At 41.9% G+C, this 14,209-nt stretch overlaps 1 protein-coding gene across 1 annotated transcript in view; it reads left to right on the top strand.

Annotated features, from left to right (window-relative positions):
- ULK2 (unc-51 like autophagy activating kinase 2) overlaps positions 1-12,656 on the top strand; it is a 75,401-nt gene extending 62,745 nt beyond the window's left edge. Inside the window, exons 18-23 of the mRNA XM_011958300.1 lie at positions 1,439-1,617; positions 2,733-2,851; positions 3,201-3,358; positions 6,109-6,244; positions 7,412-7,510; positions 12,416-12,656. Of these exons, the coding sequence (XP_011813690.1) occupies positions 1,439-1,617; positions 2,733-2,851; positions 3,201-3,358; positions 6,109-6,244; positions 7,412-7,470 (651 nt within the window). The 3' untranslated portion in view covers positions 7,471-7,510; positions 12,416-12,656. The remainder of the gene's footprint in view (positions 1-1,438; positions 1,618-2,732; positions 2,852-3,200; positions 3,359-6,108; positions 6,245-7,411; positions 7,511-12,415) is intronic.
- Positions 12,657-14,209: the final 1,553 nt, after the last annotated feature.

The following is a 14,209-nucleotide window of genomic DNA, read 5'->3' as shown; positions in this document are numbered from 1 at the left end:
ACACTTATCCATAATAAGCTTTGGTTTATAGGTAGAAATGCATAGATTCTGTGTTTTTCTTTCTTTTTTTTTTGAGATGGAGCCTCGCTGTGTCGCCCAGGCTGGAGTGCAGTGGCGCGATCTTGGCTCACCACAACCTCCACCTCCTGGGTTCAAACAGTTCTCCTGCCTCAGTTCCCTGAGTAGCTGGGATTACAGGCACGTGCCACCATGCCCTGCTAATTTTTGTATCTTTAGCAGACACGGGGTTTCACCATGTTGGCCAAGCTGGTCTTGAACTCCTGACCTCATGGTCCACCTGCCTCTGCCTCCCAAAGTGCTGGGATTACAGGCATGAGCATTCTAGTACATTCCAGTACATGTTCCAGTATATTGAAACATATAGTCCAATATGCTGTCACAGAGCAGAAAGACTTAGAAGTCAATTGGCTTATTCTGTCACCAGGAAAATGATTCTCATCTTTCTTTAACCATAATAGAGTGGGAAACTTTTAGGCTTATTTGAGATTTCAGGATGCATTTATAACTAAAAACAAATCTCAAAACAACATTATAGAATACCCATTTATTTATTTATTTGTTTGTTTATTTGAGATAGTCTCGCTCTGTCACCCAGGTTGTAGTGCAGTGGCGCGATCTCAGCTCACTCCAACCTCCACCTCCTGGGATCAAGCCAGTCTCCTGCCTCAGCTTCCTGAGTAGCTGCGACTACAGACACATGCCACCACAGCGGCTAATTTTTGTATTTTTAGTAGAGATGGGGTTTCGCCATGATGGCCAGGCTGGTCTCAAACTCCTGACCTCAGATGATCCACCTGCCTCAGCCTCCCAAAGTGCTGGGATTACAGGCGTGAGCTACCATACCTGGCCTAGAATACCCATTTTTAAATGACAGCCCTCTGAATGTTGTTATGTCTACCCACACTCCCCTCTTTAACTAACTGAAAAGATCACAGAAATTTAGAGCTTTGGTATTAGTAATCACTGTTAACTGAAAAACCACCAGAAATTAAGTAAAGCAACTCTGAAATTATAAGAAGTCAACAGAATTCACTACAGTATCAAGAAGTGTAATTTAGCACCTATAGTATCCTTATAATCTTGGTGTCTAACTTGTCATGTTTTTGTCTCATGTATATTGGTTTAATCATTCAGCTTTCTTTTCTTTTTCTGGTAAAAGCACAGCGACCCATCCTGAGAGTTTACTTATGTGGGTACTCTGATATATATACACAAACACATGCATATACTTACATTTGGTTTCATTTGTGTTCATTTTCTTACCAGCTTTCTGAAGTTTAAAAATTTCAATCTCCTTTTGTCATTCTGATACTCATAAGTATAGAAAACGTGATCAGTGGCCATGGTTTATGTACAGAAATGAGTATGTACCTATTTTTAATCTGAAATTTCCTAAGACAAATTGACTTTGCTGCAGCGGGAACACACGGACACCTTACGCCATCTGAATGTGATGCTGATGTTCACCGAATGTGTGCTGGACCTGACAGCCGTGAGGGGAGGAAACCCTGAGCTATGCACATCTGCTGTGTCCTTGTACCAGATCCAGGAGAGTGTGGTGGTGGACCAGATCAGTCAGCTGAGCAAAGACTGGGGGTAGGTACCCCCCGTCATTCATTTCCAGACTTTTCATGCTTTCTCTAAACTTGTGTCTAAGTCATAGGTATTGTTATCCACTGAAGATCGTATCTCACTACTAAAAGCTAGGAATCTCAATTATTTCATTGTACTAGATTTCACTATATGAGCCAAGACCTGGAGATTTTACAACCTTAGTGCTGCCTTTCCTTGTAAATTATACTGTTGATAATTACATAAAAATTACATAAATTTTACTATTTATGTAAATAGATTGTATTGATTTTTATCTGAGTGTATCCGTTGTTTTCAAAGTACACACATCTTTATGCCTTGTCCCTCGAGAGTTTACTTGTGCATTAAGAAATTAAGGAGGACTGGGCCGGGTGTGGTGGCTCAAGCCTGTAATCCCAGCACTTAGGGAGGCCGAGACGGGCGGATCACAAGGTCAGGAGATCGAGACCATCCTGGCTAACACGGTGAAACCCCATCTCTACTAAAAAATACAAAAAAAAACCTAGCCGGGTGAGGTGGCGGGCGCCTGTAGTCCCAGCTACTCAGGAGGCTAAGGCAGGAGAATGGCGTAAACCCGGGAGGTGGAGCTTGCAGTGAGCTGAGATCCGGCCACCACACTCCAGCCCGGGCGACAGAGCGAGACTCCGTCTCAAAAAAAAAAAAAAAAAAAAAAAAGAAATTAAGGAGGACTGATCACACAGTGGCTCACGCCTATATGTAATTCCAGCACTTTGGGAGGATGGGGCAGAAGGATTGCATGAGCCCATGGATTCAAGACCAGCCTGGGCAATATGATGAATCCCTGTCTCTACAAAAAATACAAAAATTAGCCAGGCACGGTGGCACGCCCCTGTGGTCCCAGCTGTTAGTACACGGGAGGCTGAGGTGGGAGGATCCCTTGAGCCCAGGAAGTAGAGGATGCAGTAAGCCAAGATCAAGCCACTACACTTCGGCTTGGAGAACAGAGCAAGACTCTGTCAAAAAAGAAAAAAAGAAAGAAATCAAAGAGGATGCTATTCCTTTATAGAAAGGCAATTTTAATGTTGACCTGTTGTGTAAAGTGCCACATCTTAGATTAGTTCACTAGATAACCCTCTGCTACTGTCTTTTGGGTGCAGGCGGGTGGAGCAGCTGGTGTTGTACATGAAAGCAGCACAGCTGCTTGCGGCTTCTCTGCATCTTGCCAAAGCCCAGATCAAGTCCGGGAAACTGAGCCCATCCACAGCGGTGAAACAAGGTATGGGAGAAGGTAGCGTGTGACTCCAGGGGTCCTTAAGTTGCTCTTTCCCATCACACCGTGAGAGTGTCTTATGAGTACTCACTGTTATTTTTATTTTTCAATATTCTTAAAGGGAAAAGATGCTGGGTTATTAACTTTTTGCAGTTTAATTGATATAAATCAGAAGTGCATTATTCTCAATCTTTTCATATTGAAAGAGATAACATGAAAGAATCCTGTTTCTGGTCTGTTTTTTGAATGATCACTAGTGACACCTTCCCTATATATCAGCAAGAAAGATACATATCACTGTGTCTTTATTTCTGGAGGAAAATTAAAATTAGTTCCCATCTCAATTTTTTTTCAGTTGTCAAAAATCTGAACGAACGATATAAATTCTGCATCACCATGTGCAAGAAACTTACAGAAAAGCTGAATCGATTCTTCTCTGACAAACAGAGGTTTATTGATGAAATCAACAGTGTGACTGCAGAGAAACTCATCTATAATTGTGCTGTAGAAATGGTAACCCTTTCTAAGGTTTAATATTGTATAGGGGTACTACTTATCTTTTAAGTGTCTTTTTAATTGAATATCTATTTGACAGCTATCATTTTAAAAGATAATGTCTCAAGTCCCAAGTATTGTGGATCGCCTTCTACTAAGAAGTAATTGGATTTAAGCAACTCTTAATGTAATTTATTGAATGTATTTGATGTAATTACGAATCCACATTTGTAAGTTACCACATTTGCTAAAAGTTTATTACAGCTCTTATTAAACATTGTTGGCATTAGGAATGATCTAATCGCTCTCTTTTTTTTTTTTTTTTTTGGAGATGGAGTCACTCTGTCACCCAGGCTGGAGTACAGTGGCACGATTTCAGCTCACTGCAACCTCTGCTTCCTGGGTTCAAGTGATTCTCCTGCCTCAGCTTCCCGAGTAGCTGAGATTACAGGCACCTGCCACCATGCCCAGCTAATTTTTGTATTTTTGGTAGAGATGGGGTTTCGCCATGTTGGCCAGGGTAGTCTCGAACTCCTGGCCTCAGGGGATCCACCTTCCTCAGCCTCCCAAAGTACTGGGATTACAGGCATGTGCCACTGTGCCCGGCCAATCTAATCTTTTTATAGTGTGCATCTAAAAGCATTAGCAGGATCTGTTCCTGCATTTTCTGTTGTTTAAGAAAGTTAGGCTTGATAAAACTCTTAGAAAAAACACTGCTTTATTAATCAATCCACACAAATTTATGTGCTCAGGTCCCACTTACTGATAATTATTGTAGTGTAGACACAAAGTAAAACCTCCTTTTCCAATTTTCTGGTTATAATATTGGAAATTTGTTTTCTGCCTCTCTTGGGGAAAAATTGCTCTGAAGTAGAAATAAAAATAGAGGCTGTTGAAAAGGTAGTTAAGTGGGGGAAAATTCATTCGTTAGCCAATCATTTTTTTTTTTTTTTGAGATGGAATTTTGTTCTGTCATCCAGGCTGAAGTGCAGCAGCATGATCTTGGCTCACTGCAACCTCTGCTTCCCAGGTTCAAGTGATTCTGCTGCCCCCGCCTCCCATGTAGCTGGGATTCTAGGCACCTGCCACCGTGCCCATCTAATTTTTGTATTTTTAGTAGAGACAGGATTTTACCGTGTTGGCCAGGCTGGTCTTGAACTCTTGACCTCAGATGTTTTACCTCAAATGATTCACCCGCCTCGGCCTCCCAAAGTGTTGGGATTATAGGCATGAGCCACCGTGCTCGGTGTGCTAATTGTATTTCTAACACATTAACATAATAGATCCCCATTTCCATTTTCCATTTGTCTATACTTTGAACTGTGCTGTTATATTCCATGGCCTTATTTTGAAATTTATTAAAATAACCATACGAAAACAACTTTGGAATATAAATTCTTGACAAAAATAGTATATATCGTATTGCTGTAAACTGTTGAGGTGAATAATACGCACTGCATCACTGTATGCTGAATTGAGACCTTATATGATAAATTATTTTTAGAATTTTGCACCAGAAAAATGTCCTCCATAAGGAATTATTATGCTGTTTTTCCTTCTCAGAATAAAGAGATCTATAACTTAATAAATTCCTCCTTTCGTCCTGGCTGGTTAGTGAGCTTAGAGGCATTAACACTTAAGTTATTTTTTTCTTTTTACTTGTCCTGGCTCTGATTTTCTGTATCCATTTTATTTGCTTGTTGTTAGCTACTTGAAATTATTTTTTTGAAGGAGAGAGAATAGGTAGGTACAGTGGCAAGCACCTGTAGTACCAGCTACTTAGGAGGCTGAGACGAGAGGATTGCTTGAGCCCAGGAGTTCGAGATCAGTCTAGGCAACAGAGCAAGACCCCATCTGTATAAGAAGACATTAATACATTTTTAAAATTAAAAACAAAGATACAGCATATTAACAAGTAAATTTGGATACTGGATTACTGAGAGTTCTGGTATTTAATGATCAAAGAGAAAATCAGAATGTCGATGGGGAAACCCCTGTGAATAATGCTACCATCCCCTCTTTCTGGAGAGCCCCTTCCCATATTTTCCTCACCTAATTCACTTCTGCTGTTGCTTCATGATTCAGCACAAACAGCACCTCCTGGAAGCTTCCCCTAATCATCTTCCTCCATAATATAGGTTAGAGGCGTCCCCTTTGTATTCCGTACCATCCAGTGCTTCCTCCTGTAATACCATGTGTCCCTTGGAATTAGAATTGCATTTTTTGCAGGACTGTATCTCCCTCCAGACTGCGAGCTCTCCTTCATTGTAGGCACAGTGCCTGGCACTTAGTAGGTGCTTAATAAGTATATTTAAATGAATGAATGACAACACCCAAAAATTATTTGGCTAGAAAAAGAAACCAATAAAGCCAGTAAGTAAGACTGTTAGCATCATTTAATTATATTATTGAAACAGAATCTACTTTAATGAAATTTCAGGTTACCCTTGTGTGGAAGTGTGTGTTTAAAATCAATTTATAGTGAAGTCATAAAAGAGCCAGTTTAGAAGGGTTCTAGTATGAAATCTGTGAGGCATACCTCTGAATACCAGAAGGCTGTGTTTGAAAGCAGAATGACTTTTTATGAAGTTGCTCTTATGTATTGCTCATCCCAAAGAATCTTTGAATTTTATGCAGTTTTGCAGATTATATCACTTTACCAAAATGTGTTAATTTTAGGTGGATTCCATTTAAAGCTTAAATGCCCAAATGGATTTGTATTTTCCTGGAAAAATTGAGAGAATTGTGTTTTTGTTGACTGGTTCCAGGTTCAGTCTGCAGCCCTTGATGAGATGTTTCAGCAGACCGAAGATATTGTTTATCGCTATCATAAGGCAGCCCTTCTTTTGGAAGGCCTAACTAAGATTCTACAGGACCCTGCAGATATTGAAAATGTACATAAATGTAAGTTGACTTACAAAGCAGTGTATTTACTGACTTCATTTTAATTGTCTACCGCAGGCATAGTACAAAGAGCTTGGAGTTTGGAATCCTGCCTGGGTTTGAATCGTGTCTTTCCAGCCTTGAGCAAATCATTGAGCCTTTGTGTGTCCTCAGCTTCTTTTTCATAAAATGAGAGTAGGGCCAGGCACAGTGGCTCACACCTGTAATCCCAGCACTTTAGGAGACCAAGGTGGGCGGATCACTTGAGTTCAGGAGTTTGAGACCAGCCTAGCTAACGTGGCAAAACCCTGTCTCTACTAAAAATACAAAAATTAGCTGGGCATCATGGTGCATACCTGTAAGCCCCACTACTCGAGAGGCTGAGGCAGGAGAATCGCTTGAACCCAGGAGGCAGAGGTTGCAGTGAGCTGAGATCGCGCTTCTGCACTCCAGCCTGGGTGACAGAGCAAGACTCCATCGTAGGTAGGTAGGTAGGTAGGTAGGTAGGTAGATACATAGATACATATATATATATATAGATAAATAAATACATAGCTAGATAGATACATGGATAGATACAGCAGTGCCTGCCTTGCAGGGTTGTTGTGAGGATTATAGGTGATGCATGAAAAGCACTGGTGACTGCGTAATTCATCTTTAGATTTCTACGCTGTGTTACTTTGTTGGCAAGTGTTCGTATATGTAGGAGGACTTTATTTTTATTATTAAATGCAACTATTTTAAGCCTCATGGGCTTAGTGACTGAAGAGTCCTGTGAAACTTCTGTGTACTGCAGACTTGGTATAGATAGCAGAGTGGAGATTGGTAGGATACCAGGATGTTATTACTTACGACATACAAGCCCAGTAATCTGGTTTTTTAGGCAGAGGTGGTGGACTGTTTGGAGTGTATGTGGTCACGTTACATTTTGAGTAGCCACAAGAGGATGGCAGTTCTAAGACTATTTCCAGTTTTGAGCAAGCTAGTTATGTAACAAGCTAGCCGACGTGCTTACCTAAATTTTACCACTTTGCAGCACTAAGCTAGAAGTCGTATCTAAACTATTACCAAGCAGAAATAAGAAAACATGTTCAGAACTGTTAACTTTGGGGCAAAGATAGAATAGAGATGACAATATAATTAGTGATTTTTTTCATTAGTTCTTCATTTTTGTTATTTTATTTCTAGATAAATGTAGTATTGAGAGAAGATTGTCGGCGCTCTGCCATAGCACCGCAACCGTGTGAGCAGCAGGCTCATCCCATGGACCGGTGGTGGGAACCTGAGGTGATTCCTTTGGGATTACAGTTTGAGTTCTGTCACCCCATCCCCAGGAAACTGTAGTTTCTTAACTGGTGACTACCAAAGAACAAGCAGTGATTTCAAAAAGGAAAAACAATCCAAAAACTACGTATTTGTAGGAAATCTGCCTTATTGGAGAAAGTCACCCTTTCCCTTTTTCTTTGTAAAAGCAGGAGCAAGAATGTTTGGCTCCCAGTTTGGACTTGGTGAATAAATGTACCTTAGAACTAGGATAACCGGTACAGTTATTCTTAAAGGTAATTAAAAATGTAACAAAGTGAGTGCTCATCACTCAGTTCATCAGAGCAGTGTGTGAAATTCCATGTGTTTGCTGAGGTATAAAGGCAAAAGTATTCACCCCTCATCCAGGCAGTTTGATATTTGGAGTAAGTTTGTTTAAATGTGAGCATGTATCTTTAAACTGCTCAGGAAGAAATAGCTTAAGAAGTGAAACGTGGATCTTGGAAGAAATTTTGAAATCTTCAATTTGATCCTAATATGGACACATGTTAATCTTCCAAAATCTTTCATATTGCACTAATTTATTAAATCAACTGTGTATTGGATTTTGTAACTTAACTGAGGCACAATGGACTTGTTTAAAATATTTTACTTCATTGTATACATATACCCTTCCCAGAATTCACATGTAATCTCCAGTGAACTTTTAAGTGGTTAAAACGTATTCATGTGAACCTTTGCAATTGTTTTTTCTTCATCTACACCTACAGATTTTCTCAGTAATGTTTTTGTTAGCTTTTGGTTCCATTTTTTATTGTGCATGCAGAATGTACATTGATGCCTGTGACCTTAGGTTTACTAAAGGCTAGGTTTATTTGGGCAGTATTAGGGAAAAAAATCATGGATCAAGAGATACTCTTGAGAATTTGAATAGGGCCAAAACAAAGTTGGTGACCTAAAGGCTTGTTAGTGATGTGGAGTTCCTACACGAAGTGAGTGGAAAATGAAGTTCGTTTTTCTCTTAGGAAAATGGGCAGCTCTCTTCTGCCTAATGTGTATTTTTCATGTTAATCCTGACAGTTCACCAAATAGCTAGTCATGGAGAATGCAGGCAGTTAACTTAATATCCCTCCAGGAATGGTTCCTACATTGTATATTATTTGATTTCTTTTACTTACCTGCTTGAATACTTGAATAAACCATTCACCAATTTTAATCCTTTTATTTTAATCCTTTTACTTAAAATAATCTGAACTCTTTGACAAATTGCACAGAGCTCTTTGGCATTAATCTAATTTTAATGTACTGATAAAAACAAACATGGTTTTCCTTTACTTTGACAAAGTAATGTAATTTTTACCTTATTTATCTGTATGAAATTCCAGTAGTTAATTTGAACATTTATTTATATGACGTTTGTATTTTTAGGTCTTTAATACAGTGTTTCTACCTCTCATTTGTAACTGCATGCATTATTCTTGAAACTAGGTAAAACTCACTGAATTGTTGTGTAATAGCCTTTTTATTATTGCCTGTACAAATGTATATTAAGGTAAAATAAAACTGACAAAATGTTTCTAGGGTGTAGCTGGGTACATATTAAGTGACTTGTTGAGCCAGGTACTTCCTTAGTGAGTTTAGAGACTTGGCCATGAATATCCTTTGTCCTGCCCCAGGATTTAGTTCTCAGCTGCTGTCATGCAGGCTTCCAGGAACATAGACTGTTTTACCTCCCCAACCCTGTTTGTTATTAGTGATACTTTATTGTGTATAATATTTTTTATTCACAGTGAAATTTCATTCATGTTCTTTCAGTTATCACCTGTGTTATCTCAGTTGTAGGTTTATTCTATCCTCTCCTCTTCCTCTCCCATTTCTTTTTTAATACAGGATGAAACAGGTTCAGAGAGGGGACGTGATTGGCCTAAAGTCAGGAACTAGGCAAGCCGTCAAGCCATGCTTTGTGACTTTCAAGTTAATTCTTCTTGTTCTTGTATAATAAAGTTCTTGGGGTAGATGGTGTGTGTGAAACAGTGAAGTCTCAACAGCAGAAAAGAACAAACTGTAAATTCATGAATAATGGTTCTGGTTATACTTCCATTATCAAGGCTAATTGTTTTAAGAGATATTGCCTTGAGTATAGCAATAATAAACAAATGCTTTATGTTTCCCTGAGTATTTTTTAATTTCATATCGTGTTTCATAGAGTGGAAATGTACCAGTTCATACATACATTCATGGGTTGACACCTGTATTCAAGCGATAACCTGGAAAATTGCTGACCAGCTATTACTACTGTAAAGATTTGCTTTAACTCTACCCTCCACTGGACTTGGAGGCCTGTGCTCTAGATAATTGGTCTCCCATAGTCCCTGTCCCCTCCTTCCACTGACAGAAGTAACCAGAGCAACAGTTGTTTTTCCTCGCTGGAGTGGTGAATAGGAGCTGGGAGGAGGGGACTCTTAGGATCAAGCTGCCTCAGTCTCCACAGTAATAAGGAGGAAATTGAGTTGGACACAGTGGACATGAGGCCTCGAGTGGGTACCCCAAACCCATGCATCTCAGAGTGTCTGAGTCCTCACGCCCCCTTCTGCATGCCGGGAGTGCTCTGTGCAGCCATCCTGTGACTGCTTCAGTTCAGAGAAGGATAGTATCCATCCCTCCCTCCAGCTTGCCTCTCTGCTGAGGCTTTCTCCTCTCTACTCAGCTAGCTATTTGCAACAGCTTCTCTCCTGGCACTTGTCTGGGAATATCAAGTTAAAAATTGTAACACCCAATTTTGATAATTTTAGTTGAGAGAAACAACCTCCAGTGAAGACTGATAAGTAACTTATTGCCCATGTTCCTTTGTCCCCACAAGAGGAATTACCAGGGCAGCAGTTCTCCCCTCACTAGAGTCCCGTCTAGGAGCTTGAGAGGAGGGGATTTTTAGGGCTGGACTGCCTCAGTCTGCACAGTAATAAGGAGAAGTTGAGTTGGACACAGTGGATATGAGGACCTGGACTTAGATACCTGAAGAATCCTTATTATTTGTTTGTTTTGAGACGGAGTTTCACCCTATTGCCCAGGCTGGAGTGCAATGGCGTGATCTTGGCTCACTGCAACCTCTGCCTCCTGGGTTCCAGTGATTCTCCTGCCTCAGCCTCCCAACTAGCTGGGATTACAGGCATGTGCCACCATGCCCAGCTAATTTTTATATTTTTGGTAGAGATGGGGTTTCACCGTATTAGGCTGGTCTTGAACACTTGCCTCGGCCTCCCAAAGTGCTGGGATTACAGGTATGAACCCCTGTGCCTGGCCAAAATCCTTAATGTTGATATTAGTGGTTTAGTACATGTTTTGGAGGAGGACTTCACACATTTTAACTATGCTCCCTTGTGTTTTCTGTAGGCAGTCTTAAATTCTTTCTGGAATAAAGCAAGGTTGATCAGTGTTTCTCAAAGAGGATTACTTGGCAGGGAGTAGCTACTGCTCAGAGAACTTGGTATTAAGTGCATTCTGGAAGCATCTGTGCCTGTTTTTAGACACCTCAGACCACTTTCTTCTGAGTTCTAGACCCTTGAATCTGCAGCCAAGCAAACTCTTGGGTCCCTCCCAAGTCTCATGTTTAGCAGAGCCCTGTGAGAATAATTGTATTGGGGGAGGAGTCAAGATGATACTTCCCTCACGTGCATCAGAGGAAACCACATCAGAAACAATCCACCTAGAAAAACACTGCATACGGGAAAACTGACAACTTGCCCTGAGAAATCACAGCCTTGGTGCAAGAAGTGAAGCCGAACTGGTAAAAGATCAGTGAACTCGGAGATTAAACTGTACTAGGGAAAGGAGCAGAGGCTGAGATCCTGCTGCCAGTGTGACCTCCCACAGAGTAGCCCAGCAGAGGCTGTGTAGAGATGGCCACAGAGCCAGGACCCCGGCCTGTGGAGGCCCTGGGCACATGTGGTCCCAAGTGAAGCTGTGCCTGTTGCTCTGAACAGGTGGAATCAATCTGTAGGTTTTTCCTCTTTTCACAGAGTGTGCCTCTCCTTAGGTCTGCACTCCCTCTCTGTGCAGGGCGGACGCCCTGGGCTCTGCAGCATGACCTCCTGTCCCAAGACAGTCGTGCTCTTGGACAGTTAGCTTCTATCATTAGGAAGTGCCCACATGAGCTCTTGTTTATTGGAAACTGTGTTCTATACCTCCTTTGGGGTTTCTGCAACTGAATTTGGCAGGTAGCTTAGTGGTCCACTTGGTCTCAAACTCCAGCTGCACCATGTGCAGTTGTGTGTTCTTTGGCAAAGTTCCTCCCCTCCCCCGCATCTGTCAGTGGGGGAAGAGTGCATGTCTCACAGAATTGAAGTGAGAAATAAGTTAATGAATATGAAATTCTTTGCCCAGCCCCTGGCACATGGAAGGGCTCAGCAATACTGTATCCGTTGTACTGGTCATCAGTCTGTGGCTCTTCACTGCTCTTGTTTTGTTTTGGGAGAGGGTGGAGAACAATTTGTTCTGTGTTTGTGTGGGGCAATGCCTGTCTTCAGGGCTCTCTCAAACCATGCATTCTGGCTGGAGCTTCTGAAAGGACACAGTTCTTGCATAGAAGTTCCTTTCTCCAGCTTACCCACCAGGCACTCTAACTTCAGACATCTATGTTGCCCTTTTAAGTCAATTTGGCTGTTGAAGTGGAATGTTTGTGTCAGTCTGATAGTTGTTAATTCATTTGATCCTCATACCAACCCTTACTTGCCTCCTTTTACAGGTGGAAAAATCAAACTTGGAAAGTAATTTCCCCCAAGGAAAAACCCCACAGCTGAATAGTGGTAGGAGCAGGAGGCCACACTGGGCACAGGAGTACCTACCTCCCTACAGGAGCCCCACACTGTCTCACCCTTAGAAAACCCAAATGCACACTCCTTGTCTTTCTAATGCATTCTTTCTGATGTGCAGGAAGAGGGGAAAGAAGGAAGAGCTTTTCCATTTGGTGCTCCAATGTCTCCTGCTGGACCCGTCTTCTGCCTAGTGGAAGGCAGCAAAATTTCAAGAAACAGGTGAGGTTGAGCAGCTTGGTGCAACCCCATGGGGCCTGGAGTTGGAGCTCAACAGCAATGGATTTCAGAGACTACCCTGAAACTCCCAGTAAAAAAGACTTCGGAGACATGTTAATAAACTCAAGCATTGGATCAACCCACTTTTAAGTTTTCCTGTTTGCTTGCTTGTTTTTGCATATGGCAGTGAGATTGAGCAGCAGGGAATTGTTTCAGTGGGAAGTGGGAGGACCCTCAATTCTAGGTGTGCCCAGAGGAACTTCCTCCGCCACAGGCCCTGCCAGCCTCTTGGGACCAGTTCCTTCACTGATGGCAGTAGACATAGCCCATTTCTCCTTTCTCCAGGAACGCTCTTTAGAGGCTGCCCCGCCAAGGCTGCGTGCACTCCCATTCTCACCTCGGCCTGCCCAGCCTAGCGTTCAGTGCCAGTCCCCTTTGGCTTACGCAAGAATAGGACAGCGTGTAGAACCCCGTCTCCAGCCACCAAGTCCACCCAGTTCCTGCCTTCTCCTACCTTCTGTCCTATTGTTCCTGTCTCAGCCCACATGAGGGCCCTTGTTTACGTTGGCACCCCCACCCGCTACTACAGGGAGAGGCTGGGGAAGAAGATAGTGGCCTGAGTCTGGCTGGATCTCTGGAAGGCCTCTCCCAAGTCTCACGGACAATAAAGTGACTTCCTGTCTAGCACATGGATTCCCTTCAAAAGCAGTGATGGGAAACCTACAGCCAGGACTTCTGAGGGGCCCTGGCTAGAGGCTATTGCTCCGCTCCCTCTGGAAAATTTCAGTGAAGATGTAGGTGAGTTGATACATTTTGGAGCTAAACCAAAGATGGCTGATTTAGGTAGGAATTCTCATAAGGAGCAGAAAGAGTGCAGGCTTTGATATGGAATGCCTTGTGATTGGAAAATGGATTTAGTAGAAACCCAGAATATTTTGAGCATGAACAGTTTTTTCATAAATCCCTTTTGCATTCTGAGAAAGAAAACAGCACCCCCATACACCTGTCTCTTGGGGAGAACTTTTCTACAATATGATGAAAATATGCACAAAAGGTTTGAATATATTTTAAGTGTTTATAAGATGATAAAGATATATCTGTGAGTGTCCAATGGAATTAAGTTTTCCTTCCCTATCTGTAGTGTCTGATGGACCTGGAAAATGGGAATTATTTTAGAGACTTTGTTTGAAGCGGATTCTTGTTCAGTCACCCGGGCTGGAGTGTAGTGGTGCGATCTCAGTTCACTGTGACCTCTGCCTCCCAGGTTCCAGTGATTCTCCTGCCTCAGCCTCCCACGTAGTTGGGATAACAGGCACCCGCCACTATGCCTGGCTAATTTTTTTGTATTTTTAGTAGGGACAGGGTTTCAGCATGTTGGCTAGGCTGGTCTCAAACTTCTGGCATTAGGTGATCCACTGCCTCGGCCTCCCAAAGTGCTGGGATTATAAGAGACATTTAATTTTATATTCCATAATGCTAATATTTTTAACCATGAGCTTACATAATTTTTTTTTTTTTTTAAGACAGAGTCTCGCTCTGTTACCCAGGCTGGAGTGCAAGGCATGATCTCGGCTCACTGCAACCTCTGCTTCCTGGGTTCAAGCTATTCTCCCATCTAAGCCTCCCAAGTAACTGGGATTACAAGTGTGTGCCACCACACCTGGCTAATTTTTTTTTTTTTTTGAGACGGAGTCTC

The sequence above is a fragment of the Colobus angolensis genome, unplaced genomic scaffold, assembly GCF_000951035.1.
Source record: "Colobus angolensis palliatus isolate OR3802 unplaced genomic scaffold, Cang.pa_1.0 Scaffold466, whole genome shotgun sequence".
In the NCBI taxonomy this organism is placed as follows: Eukaryota; Metazoa; Chordata; class Mammalia; order Primates; family Cercopithecidae; genus Colobus; species Colobus angolensis.
This window is presented reverse-complemented; position numbering and strand designations above follow the sequence as displayed.